This window comes from Hemitrygon akajei, chromosome 31 (genome assembly GCF_048418815.1).
Source record: "Hemitrygon akajei chromosome 31, sHemAka1.3, whole genome shotgun sequence".
Classification (NCBI taxonomy): Eukaryota; Metazoa; Chordata; class Chondrichthyes; order Myliobatiformes; family Dasyatidae; genus Hemitrygon; species Hemitrygon akajei.
This window is the reverse complement of record NC_133154.1, coordinates 705,521-724,953: the sequence shown is the minus strand read 5'-3', so window position 1 is coordinate 724,953 and position 19,433 is coordinate 705,521. Positions and strand designations below refer to the sequence as shown.

At 49.5% G+C, this 19,433-nt stretch overlaps 1 protein-coding gene and 1 long non-coding RNA gene across 5 annotated transcripts in view; one reads left to right on the top strand and one right to left on the bottom strand.

Annotated features, from left to right (window-relative positions):
• Positions 1–406: 406 nt before the first annotated feature.
• Positions 407–1,501, bottom strand: LOC140719347 (uncharacterized). Its single transcript, XR_012096897.1, has 2 exons — positions 1,272–1,501; positions 407–745 (listed from the first exon to the last, which is right to left on the bottom strand). It is a non-coding gene; the product is annotated as an uncharacterized lncRNA (long non-coding RNA).
• A 56-nt stretch (positions 1,502–1,557) lies between these two features.
• ppp4cb (protein phosphatase 4, catalytic subunit b) overlaps positions 1,558–19,433 on the top strand; it is a 141,674-nt gene continuing 123,798 nt past the window's right edge. The window contains exons 1-5 of one of the 4 annotated variants that reach the window (XM_073033921.1): positions 1,558–1,678; positions 2,116–2,226; positions 2,884–2,935; positions 12,143–12,193; positions 12,790–12,891. In XM_073033921.1, coding sequence (XP_072890022.1) covers positions 2,129–2,226; positions 2,884–2,935; positions 12,143–12,193; positions 12,790–12,891 — 303 coding nt within the window. In that variant the 5' untranslated portion in view covers positions 1,558–1,678; positions 2,116–2,128. Of the gene's footprint in view, positions 1,700–1,975; positions 2,227–2,883; positions 2,936–12,142; positions 12,194–12,789; positions 12,892–19,433 lie in introns of those variants that run through there. The other 3 variants (XM_073033923.1, XM_073033922.1, XM_073033920.1) reach the window with 3 other exon arrangements.

The following is a 19,433-nucleotide window of genomic DNA, read 5'->3' as shown; positions in this document are numbered from 1 at the left end:
CCCTGAAGGAAAGATTCTGGCTGTCTACTCCATGTATCACATAATCTTATAAACCTCAAACCTCCACTGCTCCAAAGAAAACAACCCAAGTCTGTCCAGCCTCTCCTTGCAGCTCGTGCCCTCTAATCCAGACAGTCTCCTGGTGAACCTCTCCAAAGCCCCCACACCCTTTCTGTAGTGGCTGATCCATTCTGGTCATCCTGCTGAAGGAAACATCACATTAACTTGAAAAGACTGCATAGGAGATTTATGAGGATGTTCTCGGGACCGAGTTATGGAGAACAGGTGGGCAGGTTGGGACTTTATTTCTTACAGAGATGTATAAAACCATGAGGGGCACAGATAGGGTGAATGTGCACAGTCTTTTTCCCCAGGGTTGGGCAATCAAGAACCAGAGGCTACAGGGTTAAGGTGAGAGGGAAGAGATTTAATAATTAACAAAACAATTATTGAGCACTTTTCATAGACTGCTCTACAATGGAATAGTGGAATATAAAAAAACATGAGAATAAAAATCAAGGTTAAATAAATAGGTTTTGAGCTTTGTTTAAAATAACTTAGTTTAAAAATGACAAGTAAGTATGCATTCCATATAGTTTTGGGAAATGAATTTCACAGTTTAGAAGCGTGGTTCAGAAAACGCTGACCTGCCAATTATCCATAGAGAGAGATTGATATGGAAGCAGGCCTCAGAGTTCCAGCCAAAGCGATTCAGTGATGTTCTCCGGTCCCAGAACATGAAGAGCTTTAAAAACAAGTAAGAGAACTTTAAAATCAATTTCTAAAGGACACAGGATAGCAGCGGCGCTTTGAACAAGTTGAAGTTTGTCAAGAATTCTGAATAGGGACCCGAGCGGTAACTTTTTCACCCAGAGGGCTAAGGACAAAGCTGTCATAAATTGGTTAAGGCAGGTACATTTAAAGGGCACTCGGGCGGGTACGTGGATAGGAAAGGTTCCGCGAGAGATGGGCCAAATGATACTGGCCTAGAAGGGGTATCTGCGAACGCACCCACATTGATTCCAATTGTCCCATTGATTCTGTACTGGCGCGGGGGGGGCGGGGGAACAAGGAGTCCCATTGGCTGCCCCTCAACAAGATGGCACAGGGAGCCTCGTTGATTGCGATCTGTGCCCCTCAACAAGATGGCGTCGCCCGCCACTGTTAGTCCCATTAGCCCCAATTTGCAGCCCTCAAGAAGATGGTAGCGGCAGTCCGGAACTGAGCGAGAATCATCAACTTTATCAGTCTCTTAAAGAGATGGCGCCTACCCACTTCACGGCTTCCATCGCCACTCTCTCTCTCCGTGTAGTTCGGATTCGTGGCCTGTCCCTCAACAACATGGCGCCGGCAACCTCGTATTTCCATTGGCTTCCCATCTGCTTCTGTCCTCAAGAAGGTGGCTGCGATTTGCAGCGAAATTTCCGAAAGATCTTTCCTGTCCCTCCAGAGCAGAATCTCATTGGCTGCCCCTTTCCTTCTGTCCTCAATAAGATGGCAAACCTAGATCACGTGATTGAACTGCCGCCTGGCGGACATTGTAGCCGCGAAGGAAGCCGGAGTTGCGCCTGCGCAACGATCCTCCCTCCCCCTCCGGAACCGGCCGGAAGTGGCGCCGCCGCGCGGGTGGTTGGTGGTCGGAGGGAGCGGCGGTCGGGGAGGGAGCGGAGGGAGGGAGGTGAGGGAGCGCCTCGGGGCGGTGAGTGGGGAGGAAGGCACTGAGGGGATGGGGCGTCAGGAAGGGTAGAGGAGGGTTTTAGGGAGGAGAGACGAGGGAGGGACCAGGAAGGGAGTCAGTTGGGGGAAGCACTACCTCAGGTAGCTGGAGGGGGTGAGGGAGAGACCCAACAGGGGGAGGAGGGATGATGTGTTGTATTAGAAGGAAGGAGTGGTTGGTGGGAAAGGGAGGGAGGGCTGGGGGAGAGGAGGGAGGGAGGGACGGACGGAAAATCGGGGGAGGGGAGGAAGAGTTTGTGAAGGAATTGTGGTGTGGGAAGGGATGTCGAGTGTTATCTGTGATGGAAGGGTTCTGGGGAAAGGGGAGACGCTTCTGGCCTCTCCTCAACCCCTCAGACACTATTATCCCTGTCTAACTCCTTCCCTCTCGTTTCCCAGGTCACTCTGCGCCATGACTGAGATCAGTGACCTGGATCGCCAGATTGAACAACTCCGCCGCTGTGAACTCATCAAAGAAAATGAAGTCAAAGCCTTGTGTGCAAAGGCCAGGTGTGTCCAACCCCGGGAGTGTGTGATGGGACGGTGTGGAGGGAGATTCACGCTGTGTCTGACCCCGGGAGTGTGTGATGGGACAGTGTGGAGGGAGCTTCACTCTGTGTCTGACCCCAGGAGTGTGTGAATGGACGGTGTGGAGGGAGTTTCACTCTGTGGCTGACCCTGGGAGTGTGTGATGGGACGGTGTGAAGGGTGTTTCACTCTGTGTCTGACCCCGGGAGTGTGTGATGGGACGGTGTGGAGGGAGCTTCACTCTGTGTCTGACCCTGGGAGTGTGTGATGGGACGGTGTGAAGGGTGTTTCACTCTGTGTCTGACCCCAGGAGTGTGTGAATGGACGGTGTGGAGGGAGTTTCACTCTGTGGCTGACCCTGGGAGTGTGTGATGGGACGGTGTGAAGGGTGTTTCACTCTGTGTCTGACCCCGGGAGTGTGTGATGGGACGGTGTGGAGGGAGCTTCACTCTGTGTCTGACCCCAGGAGTGTGTGATGGGATGGCGTGGAGGGAACTTCACTCTGTGGCTGACCCCGGGAGTGTGTGATGGAACGGTGTGAAGGGTGTTTCACTCTGTGTCTGACCCCGGGAGTGTGCAATGCGACAGTATTGATGGAGTTTCACCCAGTGTCTGATTTCTTGCTCTCTCTCTTTGCAGGGAGATTCTGGTCGAAGAGAGCAACGTGCAACAGGTCGATTCCCCGGTCACTGTAAGTGAATTTCTTTGTAGATGTTTTTAAAGGACAAGCAATTTGACGAAGGGTATCAGAGACTGAATGCTTACAGGCTTTTTCCGGAGGTTGGGTAAGAGTAGAACAAGCAGTCTTATGTTCAGGGTGAAAGGTGAAATAGTTAAAGGTCACCTGAGGAGGATGATCTTAATTCGTGGGTGGTGAGATTGTGGTTCAAAGTGCTCCGCGTGTTCGATGTGGAATCGATTCAATTCAGGCTGGTATGGACTAGATGGGCTGAAGGGCCAGTTGCTATGTAGTGCTCTTTTTCTTGATTTCTACCCTTCCTTCAGTAAGGCTAGATCATGGCTGACTTTAAGTTTATTGTTTATCAGAACTGCAAAGGGACCTGTGAGTCATCATGCAGGTTTCCCTAGCTTGCAAGTTGTGTTGGTGGTGAGGAAGACAAATGTAAGATTTTCATTAATTATGAGAGGACTCAAATATGAAACTAAGGATGTAATGTTGGGGCTTTATAAGGCATTGATTGGTCAGACCACACGGAGCAGTTTTTGGCCGCTTATCTGAGAAAGGACTTGCTGGCTTTGGAGAGGGTCCAGAGGAGGTTTACAAGAATGGCCCTGCAATGAAAGGGTTAAGGTACGTGTTGCTTCTGATGGCTCTGGGCCCGTACTTGCCAGAGTTTAGAGGAATCTTATTGAAATCTATTGACTTTTTGAAAGGCCTAGATAGAGTGGATGTGGAGAGGGTGGTTTCTATATTGGGGGAGTCCAGGACCCAGAGGGCACAGCCTCAGAGTAGAAGTATGTCCCTTTGGGACAAAGATGAGGAAATTCTTCAGCCGGAGGATGGTGAATCTGTGCAATTTATCGTCACAGACGGCTGTGGAAGCCAAGTCACTGAGTATATGTCAAGTGCAGCTTAATAGATTCTTGATTAGTCAGGGTGTTAAAGTTAGGAGGGTTGAGAACAATAATAAATCACTTAGAATGGAATGGTGGAGCAGACTCAATGGGCTGAATGGCCTGAGTCTGTTCTTCTGACTTGTGGTCTGAATGAAGCAACAAGTCTACTCAGTGATGAAAGGATTAACCAAACCACAAATCTAAAACTGCAGATGATGGACATGGTAACAAGCCCCACACCCTTCTGGTGGTCATGACTCCGATATAAGATGACTGTCTGGAATCTCTGACATCCCTTCCTTCCTGTTTTTTTCCTCCAATCATCTTAAAAGTCTGGCTCTCCACTCTATTCCTCTTATCATCTTGGGCCTTTATTTCTGCTGCCTGTTATGCCGCTGGCCGCTTCCATCCCTGACCTTGTTCAGGGCTTCCTTCACGGTGTTCGTATCTTCCTTGGTTTTCACTGCTTTCAGTCATGCAAGTCCCATGTGGAGACTCTGAAACACCATCGCACTCAGATGTAGAAGGATTCTTCATTGCTGTTTCCGTAACAATTTTGTTTGACCAGTCAGGCTGAACCCCCGAACCTGGAGGACTGGTGGACCACTCTTAGTCTGGCCTCTACCCTTTGACCCGTTTGGCCTGGGTGACCCTACCAAGAACCAAAGCATAAAGCCCTGACTCCAGCCAACAGTAGCTCTCTTGGGGCCACTGAGACACACAAGCCTCCACACCGTATGAGAGGTTGAGGTCCTCTTGAGCACCTCTATCACATTCCTCCAGCACTTGTTCAAGCTTTTCCAGATTTTCAGCATCTGCAGATTCTCCTTATGCTTGTAGCTACAAGACTAAATCTGTCTGTTTACGATATCGTGACACAGGAAACAGCAGAGGAACCTAGCAGGACAGACAGCTTCTATAAATGGTAAATATTTCTTCATGAGGGAGAATTTCGTATTTTCCACTGAAGTGGTCCAACTTATTCCTGAAAAACCAGTTTCCTCCTTGCTGACAGTCAACTCAAGGATGAGTGCTCTACTCTCTCTACACCTCTGTGTGGCTAGGCACAACCCAAACATCATCTATAAGTTTGCTGATGACACCACTGTTGTTGGCAGAATTTCAGATGGCGTCAGGAGAGAGATCAGCTGGTTGATTATTGTTGCAACAACAATCTCGCATTTAACGTCAGCAAGAGCAGAGAATTTGATTGTGGACGAGGAAGGGAAAGCTGGGAGAACAAACACCAGTCCTCATCAAGGGGTCAATGGTGGAAAGGGTGACCTGTTTCAAGTTCCCGGATGAACATTTCAAAGGATCTATCCTGGGCTCAGTACATTGATCACATCTCAGTGAAAGTATGTAAGGTCTCTACTTTGTGAGGAGATTTGGTTTGTCATCAAAGTAGTATTGGATGAACGAATAGATCATCAATCCGCTGTGAGTCAGAACAGCGACTTTCAGGTCTGCCAACCAAGTAAACAGAAGAGGTCCAGGTATGACCTTTGGAAAGCTATTTCACATGCAAGGTAGCAATTCCAGATCAAACTTGAATCACGGAAGGATGTTCGACAACTGTGGCAGGGTTTGAATCCATGGAAAGCATCCAGCCCAGGCAGTGTACCTGACTGAGGACTAAAGGCTTGAGCTGATCAACTGGCTGGAGTGTTCACTGAGATCTTTAACCCCTGGCTTTGGCAGTCTGATGTACCCACTTGCTTCAAGCAGGCTTCAGTTATACCGGTGCCTAATAACATGGTAACCTGCCTCAATGACTATTGTCCGGTAATACTTACATCCACGGTGATGAAGTATTTTGAGAGGTTGGTGATGAAACATATCAGTTCTTGCCGGAGAAGTGACTGATCCACTCCAGTTTGCTACAGGTCGACAGCAGATGCTATTTTATTGGCTGTTCGCTCAACCCTGCAACATCTAGAGAGTGAAGGTAAATGCATCACGTGCTCTTCATTGGCTACAGCTCAGCATTCCTCTCAAAACTAATCAATAAACTCCCAAGACCTAGGACTCAATAGTCCTTGTACAACTGGATCCTCAACCTCCTCACTTGCAGACCCAGTCAGCTTTGATTAGCAACATCTATCACAAGGCTGTGTGCTTTGCCCCTTGCTCTATTTGCTTCACATTTATACACACTTATCACACTTCACACTTACGCACAGCTCCAATGCCATATTCAGGTTGGCTGATGACACCACTGCTGTGGGCCAAATCAAAGATGGTGACGAATCAGCATAGAGGAGAGAGACTGGAAACCTGGCTGAGTGGTACCATAACAACAACCTCTCACTCAGTGTCAGCAAAACCAAAGAACTGATTATAGTCTTCTGGAGGAGGAAAGCAGAGGTCCATGAGTCAGTCCTCATCAGAGGTGGAGAGGGTCAGTAAATTTAAATTCCTTGGTGTTATCATTTGAGGGCTCAGCACATAAGTGCCAATACAAAGAAAGTACAGCAGTGCCTCTACTTTCTTGGAGGTTTTCAGAGAATCGGCTTCTAATTTTAAAACTTTGACAAACTTCTATAGATGTGTGGTGGAGAGGATGTTGACTGGCTGCATCATGACCTGGTACTGAATCACCAATGCCATTGAATGGAAAAAGCCTACAAAAAGTAGTGGATTCAGCTCAGTCCATCATGGGTAAAGCCGTCCCCAGCATTGAGCACATCAACACTGAGTGTTGTCACAGGAAAACTACATCCATCGTCAAGGAACCCCATGATCTTTTCTCTCTGCTGCCATCGGGAAGGAGGTACAGGAGCCTCAGGACTCATACCACCAGGTTCAGGAACAGTTATTACCCCTCAACCATCAGGCTCTTGAACCAGAGGGTGTAACTTCACTCCCCCAACACTGAACTGATTCCACAATCTATAGACGCGACAACTCATAGTCTTAATATTTATAATTTGTGTATTATTATTTTGTATTTTCCCCCTTTTTGTATTTGTACAATTTTTTTCCTTTTGCGAATTGGTTGTTTGCCCGTCTTTGTAGTTTCTCACTGATTCTATTTCCTTTGTTTGTACTATGAATGCCCGCAAGGAAATGAATCTCAGGGCTGTATATGGTGATGTGTATGTACTTGGGTAATAAATTTATTTTGAACTTGGAAGACTGGCAAATTCGCATAGATGTATGCTGGAGGGCATTCTGACTGGTTGCAGGCTCGTCCAGCTCTATCACAGGCACAACCCCCTCCGGTAATGCAGACATCTTCCTGAGGCAGTGCTTCAGGAAGGCAGCATCTGTCACTAAGAGTCCTCAGCATTTGGGCCATGTCATTGGTGAGGAGCCTGGGCACCCACGGTCCACCAACGGATTTCTAAATGGTGCATGAACAAACATTACCTCGTTAATTTATCCTGTTTATTTTTATATACTCTTTTGGAATTTATTTTAATTGTTGCAAAACAGCAAATCTCCATAAGACATGGGAGCAAATTAGGCCACTCGGCCATCGAGCCTGTTCTACCATTTGATCACAGTTGATCCATTTCCTACTGAGCCTCATCCTCCTGCCTTCTCACTGCAACGTGACTAATCATGAACCTCCACCTTAAATATACCCAATGACTTGGCCTCCACAGCTGCCTAAGGCAACAAATTGAACAGATTTCATCATCTCCTTTCTAAAGCAACATCCCTCTATTAGAAGTTGTGGCCTCTGGTCCTAGACTTGCCCCACTATAGGAAACATCGTCTTGACGTTCACTCTATGTAAGTTTCATGATGTACACTCAGTGGTCACTTTATTGGCTACCTCCTGTACCTAACAAAGTGGCGCTGAGTGTACATAAGAACATAAGAGCTAGGAGCAGGAGTAGGCCAATCGGCCCCTCAAGCCTGCTCCGCCATTCAACAAGATCATGGCTGATCCAATCTTAACTCTAGTTTTCACCGAATCCCACAAGGCAACAGTGCCAACCAACAGGGCACCATGCCGCCCATTTTATTTTATTATTCATCCCGCCCAAACCCATGTGATCACCCGAGGAAAAGAAAACCGAGTAAGACCCCCCTGTTCTTATACTCCATCCCCCTAGCAATAAAAGCCAGCATTCCATTGGCCTTCTTGACCACCTGCTGCACTTGCATACTAACTTTTTGTGTTTCCTGCACCAGGACCCCCAGATCCCTTTGCACAGAAGCACTTTCCAGTTTCTCTCCATTTAGATAATAACTTGCTCTATTATTTTTCCTGCCAAAGTGCAAGACCTCACACTTGTCAGTATTATATTTCATCTGCCAAATGTCTGCCCAATCACTCAGCCTATCTATGTCCCCCTGCAGGGTTTCAATGTCCTCCGCACTCATTACACTCCCTCCCATCTTTGTGTCATCAGCAAACTTCGATACGTTGCACTTAGTCCCTTTCTCCAAATCATTAATATAGATTGTAAAGAGTTGGGGTCCCAACACCGACCCCTGCGGAACACCACTAGTCACCAACTGCCAGTCTGAGAATAAACCATTTATCCCAACTCTCTGTTTTCTGTTAGAAAGCCAATCCTCCACCCATGCCAGAATATTATCCCCAATTTTTTTACTTTAAGTACTAATCTTTTTACTTTAAGTAATAATCTTTGGTGTGGCACCTTGTCAAATGCCTTTTGGAAGTCCAAATACACCACATCCACTGGTTCCCCTTTATCTACCCTATATGTTATGTCCTCAAAGAACTCCAACAAATTTGTCAAACATGACTTCCCTTTTGTAAAGCCATGCTGACTTTATCCTATTAAGCTATGTTTATCCAAATGCCCTGTTACTGTTTCCTTAGTTATCGATTCCAACATTTTGCCAACCACAGATGTTAGGCTAACTGGCCTATAATTCCCAGCCTTCTGTCTATTGCCCTTTTTAAATAAAGGAGTTACATTAGCATTTTTCCAATCTGCCAGGACCATTGCCGAGTCCAGCGAGTTTTGAAAAATTATCACTAATGCATCCACAATCCCGACCGCCATTTCCCTTAAGACCCTATTTATCCACCTTCAGTCCCATTAATTTATCAAGTACCATTTCCTTGGTGATTTGAATCGTAGTTAGCTTCTCTCCCCCTAGAGCCCCCTGTTTATCCAGTGTTGGGATATTTTGAGTGTCCTCTACTGTAAAAACTGATACAAAATATTTGTTCAGCGTTTCCGCCATCTCCATGTCCCCTACCATTAATTTCCCGGTCTCATCTTCTAGGGAACCAACATTTACTTTAGCCACCCTTTTTCTTTTTATGTAACTATAAAAACTCTTACTATCTGCTTTTATGTTTTTCGCCAATTTACTTTCATAATCTATCTTCCCCTTCTTAATCAATCTTTTTGTTATTTGCTGCTGATCTTTAAAAGCTTCTCGATCTTCAATCTTCCCACTAGATTTAGCTACTTTATATAACTTTCTTTTTAGTCGTATACTTTGCTTTATTTCTTTACTTAGCCACGGATAACTATTTTTTCTTTTACACCCTTTTTTCTTCAGTGGAATATATTTTTCTTGATAGTTGTAAAATAACTCCTTAAATATACACCACTGATCAAGTACCGATCTACCCTTTAATCTATTTTCCCAATCCATCTTAAGCAATTCCGCTCTCATACCATCATAGTCTCCTTTATTTAAGCTCAGTACGCTTGTTTGAGATCTAACCCTCTCATCCTCTAATTGAATATGGAATTCGACCATGTTATGGTCACTCATTCCAAGGGGATCCTTTACTAGGACATTTTTTATTAGTCCTGTCTCATTACACAGGACCAGATCTAAGACTGCTTGCCCCCTTGTCGGCTCAGTAACGTATTGTTCAAAGAACCCATCCCGAATACACTCAATAAACTCTTCTTCAAGGCTGCCGTGTCCGACTTGATTAGTCCAGTCAATATGAAAGTTAAAATCCCCCATAATTATAGCTGTTCCCTTATTACAAGCCCCAACTATTTCCTGATTTATGCTCCGACCAACTGAGTTACAGCTGTTTGGAGGCCTATAGACTACTCCCACCACTGCTTTTTTCCCTTTACTATTTCTTATTTCTACCCAAATTGTTTTGTTATCCTGATCCTTTGAGCCAATATCATTTCGCTTTATTGCAGTGATTTCTTACTTTATTAACATAGCCACCCCACCTCCTTTTCCTTCTTGCTTGTCTCTCCTAATTGTCAAATACCCTTGTATGTTTAATTCCCAGTCCTGGTCACCCTGCAGCCATGTTTCCGTAATTGCCACAATATCATAACCATAGTAATTATTTGTACGGTCAACTCATCAGTTTTATTCCTAATACTACGTGCATTCAAATAAAGGACTTTCAAATATGTTTGACACTTATTTCCTACCTTTTCCTTTTGTACAACTTTACGCTTATCTCCGTACATTCTTTCCCCTCCTGACACACTCTGTCTTTTTATTCCTCCACTTTTACCTACATCCATTACCTTCTCCATTGTCTTTTTAATTATTTGCTCTCTAGAATCCTCCCCCCCACTAGTTAGTTTAAAGACCTCTCTGCAGCCCTAGTTATATGATTCGCCAGGACACTAACCCCAGCCCGGTTCAGGTGAAGCCCGTCCCTCCGGAACAGTTCTCTCCTGTCCCAGTACTGGTGCCAGTGTCCCAAGAAGCAAAACCCACTTCTCCCACACCAGTCTTTGAGCCACACGTTTATCTCCCTAATTTTATTTAACCTAGCCAAATTTGCTCGTGGCTCAGGTAATAATCCAGAGATTATTACTCTTGAGGTTCTGTTTTTTAATTTGACCCCTAGCTGCTCATATTCCTGTAACAGAACCTTCTTCCTTGTCCTGTCTATGTCATTAGTACCGACGTGTACTAAGACAACTGAATCCTCCCCCTCCCACTGCAAGTTTCTCTCCAGCCCAGAAGAGATGTCCTTAACCCTGGCACCAGGCAGGCAACATAGCCTTTGGGACTCTCGCTCTCAGTTGCAGAGAACCCTATCTATCCCCCTGACGATACTGTCCCCTATTACTACAACATTTCTATTGACTCCCCCCTCTGGAATGGCCCCCCACTCCACGGTGCTATGGGCAGTTTGCTCATCCTCCCCACAGTCCCTGCTCCTGCCCTCACAGGGAGTTAAAGCCTCGAATCTGTTGGACAAGAGCAAGGACTGCATCTCCTCCAGCCCTACCTCCTGGATTCCCCTACTTGCCTCACTCATAGCCACACTATCCTGTGCTTGACTGCAATCTACATTAGTTAATCTATTCGGTGTGGCTATCTCCTGGTACACAGAGTCCAGGTAACTCTCCCCTTCCCTGATGTGTCGCAGTGTCTGATGCTCGGACTGCAGCTCATCAATATGAAGCTGGAGTTCCTCGAGCAACAAACACTTGCTGCAAATGTAGTCGCCGTGTCCCTCAATGGGGTCTACCGGTTCCCACATCTCGCAGCAGTAACACATCACCTGCTCCAAGCTATATAGTTAATTTAATGTACTAGTATTAGTTATGCAAGAACCCTTTGCCCCAATACAGCTAACTATCACACTATTTAACAATACTTTTAAAGTTATAAGTGTAAAAGGAAGCAGGACTACTTACGAAGCAACTAGCTGTGAGAGCTCTGCAGCTCCGGTCTTCCTCGCCTCGCCCGGTTCCGCCGAAGCCCGATGAGCCAAAGCCCTTAGGCCTCCACTCTACTCCCAGCTCACTCCACTGCCCGCAACGACGGCCTTCATGGCCTTCTGCTATAGCCCGTCCACATCAAGGTTTAATGGGTTGTGAATTAAGGGATGCTCTTCTGCACACCACTGTTGTAATGTGTGGTTATTTGAGTTACTGTCACCTTCCTATCAGCTTGAACGGGTCTGGCCATTCTCCTCTGACCTCTCTCGTTAACAATGAGCTTTCTCTCACAGAACTGCCTCTTATTGGATGTTTTTTTTGTGTCTTTCGCACCATTCTCTAAACTGTAGTGCATGACTGTTGTGCATGAAAATCCCAGGATTTCATCAGTTTCTGAGATACTCAAACTGCCCCATCTGGCACAAACAATCATTCCACAGTAAAGGTCACTTATCACATTTCTTCCCCCTTTCTGATGTTTGCTCTGAACAACAACTGAACCTCTTGACCATGTCTGTATGCTTTTATGCATTGAGTTGCTGCCATGTGATTGGCTGATTAGATATTTATATTAATGAGTGGGTGTACCTAATAAAATGGCTACTGAGTGTATAAACCTAATTAACAGGTTTGTTCATTATGAGAACTGAACAGACTAACTCTACTTTAAAAGAAAACTGGGTCTTTTTTAACCCTCTCTTCACCTTCACCCACAGGTCTGCGGAGACATTCATGGGCAGTTCTATGACCTGAAGGAGTTATTCCGGGTGAGTCCGGTATCCTTCCCTTCTGCCTGCAGTTTGACACCCATACACCCTCCAAATCAAGCTTCCCTTCCTCCCCCACTTCTTCTCACCCGCCATTCACCCCACCACTTTGCACTTTGACCTCCCCCACCCTGCCATCCAAGTCTCTCCCCCTTTCTCTCCATGCTGTTCTACACAGTCTTCACCCCCACTGCTCTGTCCCTGGATTCATCTCCCCAGCATCTACACCGTACCTACCCTCTGCCTACGTTCTCTAACTTGCGCTCGTTCTCCCTTATCATCTCCTCCCTGCCCTCTGGTTTCGCATGCTCCCCTCCAGGTCCCCCTGTGCTCACCCCCCCCCCCCCCCCCAGGTCCCTCACACTCTTAACCCCCGGGCCATCCCTTTTTTCCTGTCTTACCAGCCTTCTCCCCGGGATTGGCTCTCTCTCACCATGTGTTTCTTCTTTCTTCCCCCACCACCTGTGAGTTCTCCTCCCCCACTCTGTACCACCACAATACCTCTACCATATCCTTCCCTGCCCTCTCCCCAGCAGCATAATGGCTCCTACTGACCTGTCATCTACTCTCTCTTGCCCTCCCTCCCTCCCCGTCAGGTTGGGGGAGATGTACCAGAAACAAACTATCTGTTCATGGGTGACTTTGTGGACCGAGGGTTCTACAGTGTAGAAACTTTCCTCCTGCTCCTCGCTCTGAAGGTAAGGCAGCCAGATCATGAATCCGAGATCAGAAATACGTGGTGGAATGGTGCGGATGGAGCTTCACTCTGTGTCTGAACCTCGGAGTGTGTGATGGGACTGTGTGGAGGGAGATTCACTCTATATCTGACCCCGGGAGTGTGTGATGGGAGAACGTGGATGGAGATTCACTCTGTGTCCAACCCCGGGAGTGTGTGATGGGACAGTGTGGAGGGAGTTTCACTCTGTGTCTGAACCTGGGAGTGTGTGATGGGACAGTATGGAGGAAGTTTCACTCTGTGTCTGACCCCGGGAGTGTGTGATGGGACTGTGTGGATGGAGATTCACTCTCTGTCTGAACCTGGGAGTGTCTGATGGGACTGTGTGGAGGGACATTTACTCTGTGTCCAACCCCGGGAGTGTGTGATGGGGCAGTCTGGAGGAAGTTTCACTCTGTGTCTTACCCTGGGAGTGGGAGATGGGACGGTGTGGAGGGAGTTTCACTCTGTGTCTGACCGCGGGAGTGTGTAGAGGGAGATTCACTCTGTGTCTGACCACGGGAATCTGTGATGGGACGGTGTGGAGGGAGATTCACTCTGTGTCTGACCCCGGGAGTGTGTGATGGGACGGTGTGGAGGGAGTTTCACTCTGTCTGACCCCAGGACTGTGTGAAGGGATAGTGTGGAGGGAGCTTCACTTTGTGTCTGACCCCAGGAGTGTATGATGGGACGGTATGGAGGGAGTTTCACTCTGTCTGACCCTGGGACTGTGTGATGGGACGGTGTGGAGGGAGTTTCACTCTGTGTCTGACCCCGGGAGTGTGTGATGGGACGGTGCGGAGGGAGCTTCACTCTCTGTCTGACCCCGGGAGTGTGTGATGAGACGGTGTGGAGGGAGATTCACTCTGTGTCTGACCCCTGGAATGTGTGATGGGAAGGTGTGGATGGAGTTTCACTCTGTGTCTGCCCCCGGGAGTGTGTGATGGGACAGTGTGGAGGGAGTTTCACTCTGTCTGACCCCGGGTGTGTGAGATGGGATGGTGTGGAGGGAGTTTCACTCTGTCTGACCCTGGGACTGTGTGGAGGGAGTTCAACTCTGTCTGACCACAGGTGTGTGTGATGGGACGGTGTGGAGGGAAATTCACTCTGTGTCTGACCCCGGGAGAGTGTCAGGGGACAGTATGGAGGGAGATTCACTCTCTGTCTGACCCCGGGTGTGTGTGATGGGATGGTGTGGAAGGAGTTTCACTCTGTCTGACCCTGGGACTGTGTGGATGGAGTTTCACTCTGTGTCTGACCACAGGTGTGTGTGATGGGAAGGTGTGGAAGGAGATTCACTCTGTGTCTGCCCCCGGGAGTGTGTGATGGGACAGTGTGGAGGGAGTTTCACACTGTCTGACCCCGGGTGTGTGAGATGGGACAGTGTGGAGGGAGTTTCACTCTGTATTTGATCCCGTGAGTGTGTGAGGGGACGGTGTGGAGGGAGATTCAATCTGTGTCTGACCCCGGGAGTGTGTGATGGGACAGTGTAGAGGCAGCTTCACGCTGTGTCTGACCCCGGGAGTGTGTGATGCGACAGTGTTGAGGGAGATTCACTCTGTATCTGACCCCGGGAGAGTGTGGAGGGAGATTCACTCTGTCTGACCCTGGGAGTGTGTGATGGGACAGTATGGAGGGAGATTCACTCTCTGTCTGACCCCGGGTGTCTGTGATGGGATGGTGTGGAGGGAGTTTCACTCTGTATTTGATCCCGTGAGTGTGTGATGGGAAGGTGCGGAGGGAGTTTCACTCTGTCTGACCCTGTTAGTGTGTGATTGGACAGTGTGGAGGGATATTCACTCTGTGTCTGACCCCGGGAGTGTGTGATGGGACGGTATGGAGGGAGTTTCACTCTGTGTCTGACTCCGGGAGTGGGAGATGGGACGGTGTGGAGGGAGTTTCACTCTGTCTGACAACAGGACTGTGTGAAGAGATAGTGTGGAGGGAGCTTCATTTTGTGTCTGACCCCAGGAGTATATGATGGGACGGTATGGAGGGAGTTTCACTCTGTCTGACCCTGGGACTGTGTGATGGGTAAGTGTGCAGGGAGTTTCACTCTGTGTCTGACCCCGGGTGTGTGTGATGGGACAGTGTGGAGGGAGTTTCACTCTGTGTCTGACCGCGGGAGGGTGTAGAGTGAGATTCACTCTGTGTCTGACCATGGGAATCTGTGATGGGACGGTGTGGAGGGAGATTCACTCTGTGTCTGACCCCGGGAGTGTGTGATGGGACGGTATGGAGGGAGTTACACTCTGTGTCTGACCCTGGGAGTGGGAGATGGGACGGTGTGGAGGGAGTTTCACTCTGTCTGACCCCAGGACTGTGTGAAGGGATAGTGTGGAGGGAGCTTCACTTTGTGTCTGACCCCAGGAGTGTATGATGGGACGGTATTGAGGGAGTTTCACTCTGTCTGACCCTGGGACTGTGTGATGGGGTGATGCGGAGGGAGCTTCACTCTGTGTCTGACCCCGGGAGTGTGTGATGGGATGGTGTGGATGGAGTTTCACTCCGTGTCTGACACCAGGAGAGTGTGATGGGACAGTGTAGAGAGAGTTTCACTCTGTGTCTGACCCCGGGAGTGTGTGATGGGACAGTGTGGAGGACTTTCATTCTGTCTGTCCCAGGGAGTGTGTGATGGGAAGGTGCGGAGGGAGTTTCACTCTGTCTGACCCTGTTAGTGTGTGATTGGACAGTGTGGAGGGATATTCACTCTGTGTCTGACCCCGGGAGTGTGTGATGGGACGGTATGGAGGGAGTTTCACTCTGTGTCTGACTCCGGGAGTGGGAGATGGGACGGTGTGGAGGGAGTTTCACTCTGTCTGACACCAGGACTGTGTGAAGGGATAGTGCGGAGGGAGCTTCATTTTGTGTCTGACCCCAGGAGTATATGATGGGACGGTATGGAGGGAGTTTCACTCTGTCTGACCCTGGGACTGTGTGATGGGTAAGTGTGCAGGGAGTTTCACTCTGTGTCTGACCCCGGGTGTGTGTGATGGGACAGTGTGGAGGGAGTTTCACTCTGTGTCTGACGGCGGGAGGGTGTAGAGTGAGATTCACTCTGTGTCTGACCATGGGAATCTGTGATGGGACGGTGTGGAGGGAGATTCACTATGTGTCTGACCCCGGGAGTGTGTGATGGGACGGTATGGAGGGAGTTTCACTCTGTGTCTGACCCCGGGAGTGGGAGATGGGACGGTGTGGAGGGAGTTTCACTCTGTCTGACCCCAGGACTGTGTGAAGGGATAGTGTGGAGGGAGCTTCACTTTGTGTCTGACCCCAGGAGTGTATGATGGGACGGTATGGAGGGAGTTTCACTCTGTCTGACCCTGGGACTGTGTGATGGGTAAGTGTGCAGGGAGTTTCACTCTGTCTGACCCTGTGAGTGTGTGATGGGTCGGTGCGGAGGGAGCTTCACTCTGTGTCTGACCCCAGGAGTGTGTGATGGGAAGGTGTGGATGGAGTTTCACTCTGTGTCTGACACCAGGAGTGTGTGATGGGACTGTGTAGATGGAGTTTCACTCTGTGTCTGAACCTGGGAGTGTGTGATGGGACAGTATGGAGGAAGTTTCACTCTGTGTCTGACCCCGGGAGTGTGTGATGGGACTGTGTGGATGGAGATTCACTCTCTGTCTGAACCTGGGAGTGTCTGATGGGACTGTGTGGAGGGACATTTACTCTGTGTCCAACCCCGGGAGTGTGTGATGGGGCAGTCTGGAGGAAGTTTCACTCTGTGTCTTACCCTGGGAGTGGGAGATGGGACGGTGTGGAGGGAGTTTCACTCTGTGTCTGACCGCGGGAGTGTGTAGAGGGAGATTCACTCTGTGTCTGACCACGGGAATCTGTGATGGGACGGTGTGGAGGGAGATTCACTCTGTGTCTGACCCCGGGAGTGTGTGATGGGACGGTGTGGAGGGAGTTTCACTCTGTCTGACCCCAGGACTGTGTGAAGGGATAGTGTGGAGGGAGCTTCACTTTGTGTCTGACCCCAGGAGTGTATGATGGGACGGTATGGAGGGAGTTTCACTCTGTCTGACCCTGGGATGTGTGATGGGACGGTGTGGAGGGAGTTTCACTCTCTGTCTGACCCCGGGAGTGTGTGATGAGACGGTGTGGAGGGAGATTCACTCTGTGTCTGACCCCTGGAATGTGTGATGGGACGGTATGGAGGGAGTTTCACTCTGTCTGACCCCGGGAGTGTGTGATGGGACGGTGCGGAGGGAGCTTCACTCTCTGTCTGACCCCGGGAGTGTGTGATGAGACGGTGTGGAGGGAGATTCACTCTGTGTCTGACCCCTGGAATGTGTGATGGGAAGGTGTGGATGGAGTTTCACTCTGTGTCTGCCCCCGGATGTGTGAGATGGGATGGTGTGGAGGGAGTTTCACTCTGTCTGACCCTGGGACTGTGTGGAGGGAGTTCAACTCTGTCTGACCACAGGTGTGTGTGATGGGACGGTGTGGAGGGAAATTCACTCTGTGTCTGACCCCGGGAGAGTGTCAGGGGACAGTATGGAGGGAGATTCACTCTCTGTCTGACCCCGGGTGTGTGTGATGGGATGGTGTGGAAGGAGTTTCACTCTGTCTGACCCTGGGACTGTGTGGATGGAGTTTCACTCTGTGTCTGACCACAGGTGTGTGTGATGGGAAGGTGTGGAAGGAGATTCACTCTGTGTCTGCCCCCGGGAGTGTGTGATGGGACAGTGTGGAGGGAGTTTCACACTGTCTGACCCCGGGTGTGTGAGATGGGACAGTGTGGAGGGAGTTTCACTCTGTATTTGATCCCGTGAGTGTGTGAGGGGACGGTGTGGAGGGAGATTCAATCTGTGTCTGACCCCGGGAGTGTGTGATGGGACAGTGTAGAGGCAGCTTCACGCTGTGTCTGACCCCGGGAGTGTGTGATGGGACAGTGTAGAGGCAGCTTCACGCTGTGTCTGACCCCGGGAGTGTGTGATGCGACAGTGTTGAGGGAGATTCACTCTGTATCTGACCCCGGGAGAGTGTGGAGGGAGATTCGCTCTGTCTGACCCTGGGAGTGTGTGATGGGACGGTGTGGTGGGAGATTCACTCTGTGTCTGTCCCCAGGACTGTGTGATGGGACAGTCTGGAGGGAGTTTCACTCTGTATCTTACCCCGGGAGTGGGAGATGGGACGGTGTGGAGGGAGTTTCACTCTGTGTCTGACCCTGGGAGTGTGTGATCGGACGGTGTGGTGGGAGATTCACTCTGTGTCTGACCCCTGGAGTGTGTGATGCGACAGTGTTGAGGGAGATTCACTCTGTATCTGACCCCGGGAGAGTGTGGAGGGAGATTCACTCTGTCTGACCCTGGGAGTGTGTGATGGGGTGATGCGGAGGGAGCTTCACTCTGTGTCTGACCCCGGGAGTGTGTGATGGGATGGTGTGGATGGAGTTTCACTCCGTGTCTGACACCAGGAGAGTGTGATAGGACAGTGTAGAGAGAGTTTCACTCTGTGTCTGACCCCGGGAGTGTGTGATGGGGCAGTGTGGAGGACTTTCATTCTGTCTGTCCCAGGGAGTGTGTGATGGGAAGGTGCGGAGGGAGTTTCACTCTGTCTGACCCTGTTAGTGTGTGATTGGACAGTGTGGAGGGATATTCACTCTGTGTCTGACCCCGGGAGTGTGTGATGGGACGGTATGGAGGGAGTTTCACTCTGTGTCTGACTCCGGGAGTGGGAGATGGGACGGTGTGGAGGGAGTTTCACTCTGTCTGACACCAGGACTGTGTGAAGGGATAGTGTGGAGGGAGCTTCATTTTGTGTCTGACCCCAGGAGTATATGATGGGACGGTATGGAGGGAGTTTCACTCTGTCTGACCCTGGGACTGTGTGATGGGTAAGTGTGCAGGGAGTTTCACTCTGTGTCTGACGGCGGGAGGGTGTAGAGTGAGATTCACTCTGTGTCTGACCATGGGAATCTGTGATGGGACGGTGTGGAGGGAGATTCACTATGTGTCTGACCCCGGGAGTGTGTGATGGGACGGTATGGAGGGAGTTTCACTCTGTGTCTGACCCCGGGAGTGGGAGATGGGACGGTGTGGAGGGAGTTTCACTCTGTGTCTGACCCCGGGAGTGTGTGATGGGACGGTGCGGAGGGAGCTTCACTCTCTGTCTGACCCCGGGAGTGTGTGATGAGACGGTGTGGAGGGAGATTCACTCTGTGTCTGACCCCTGGAATGTGTGATGGGAAGGTGTGGATGGAGTTTCACTCTGTGTCTGCCCCCGGGTGTGTGAGATGGGATGGTGTGGAGGGAGTTTCACTCTGTCTGACCCTGGGACTGTGTGGAGGGAGTTCAACTCTGTCTGACCACAGGTGTGTGTGATGGGATGGTGTGGAGGGAAATTCACTCTGTGTCTGACCCCGGGAGAGTGTCAGGGGACAGTATGGAGGGAGATTCACTCTCTGTCTGACCCCGGGTGTGTGTGATGGGATGGTGTGGAAGGAGTTTCACTCTGTCTGACCCTGGGACTGTGTGGATGGAGTTTCACTCTGTGTCTGACCACAGGTGTGTG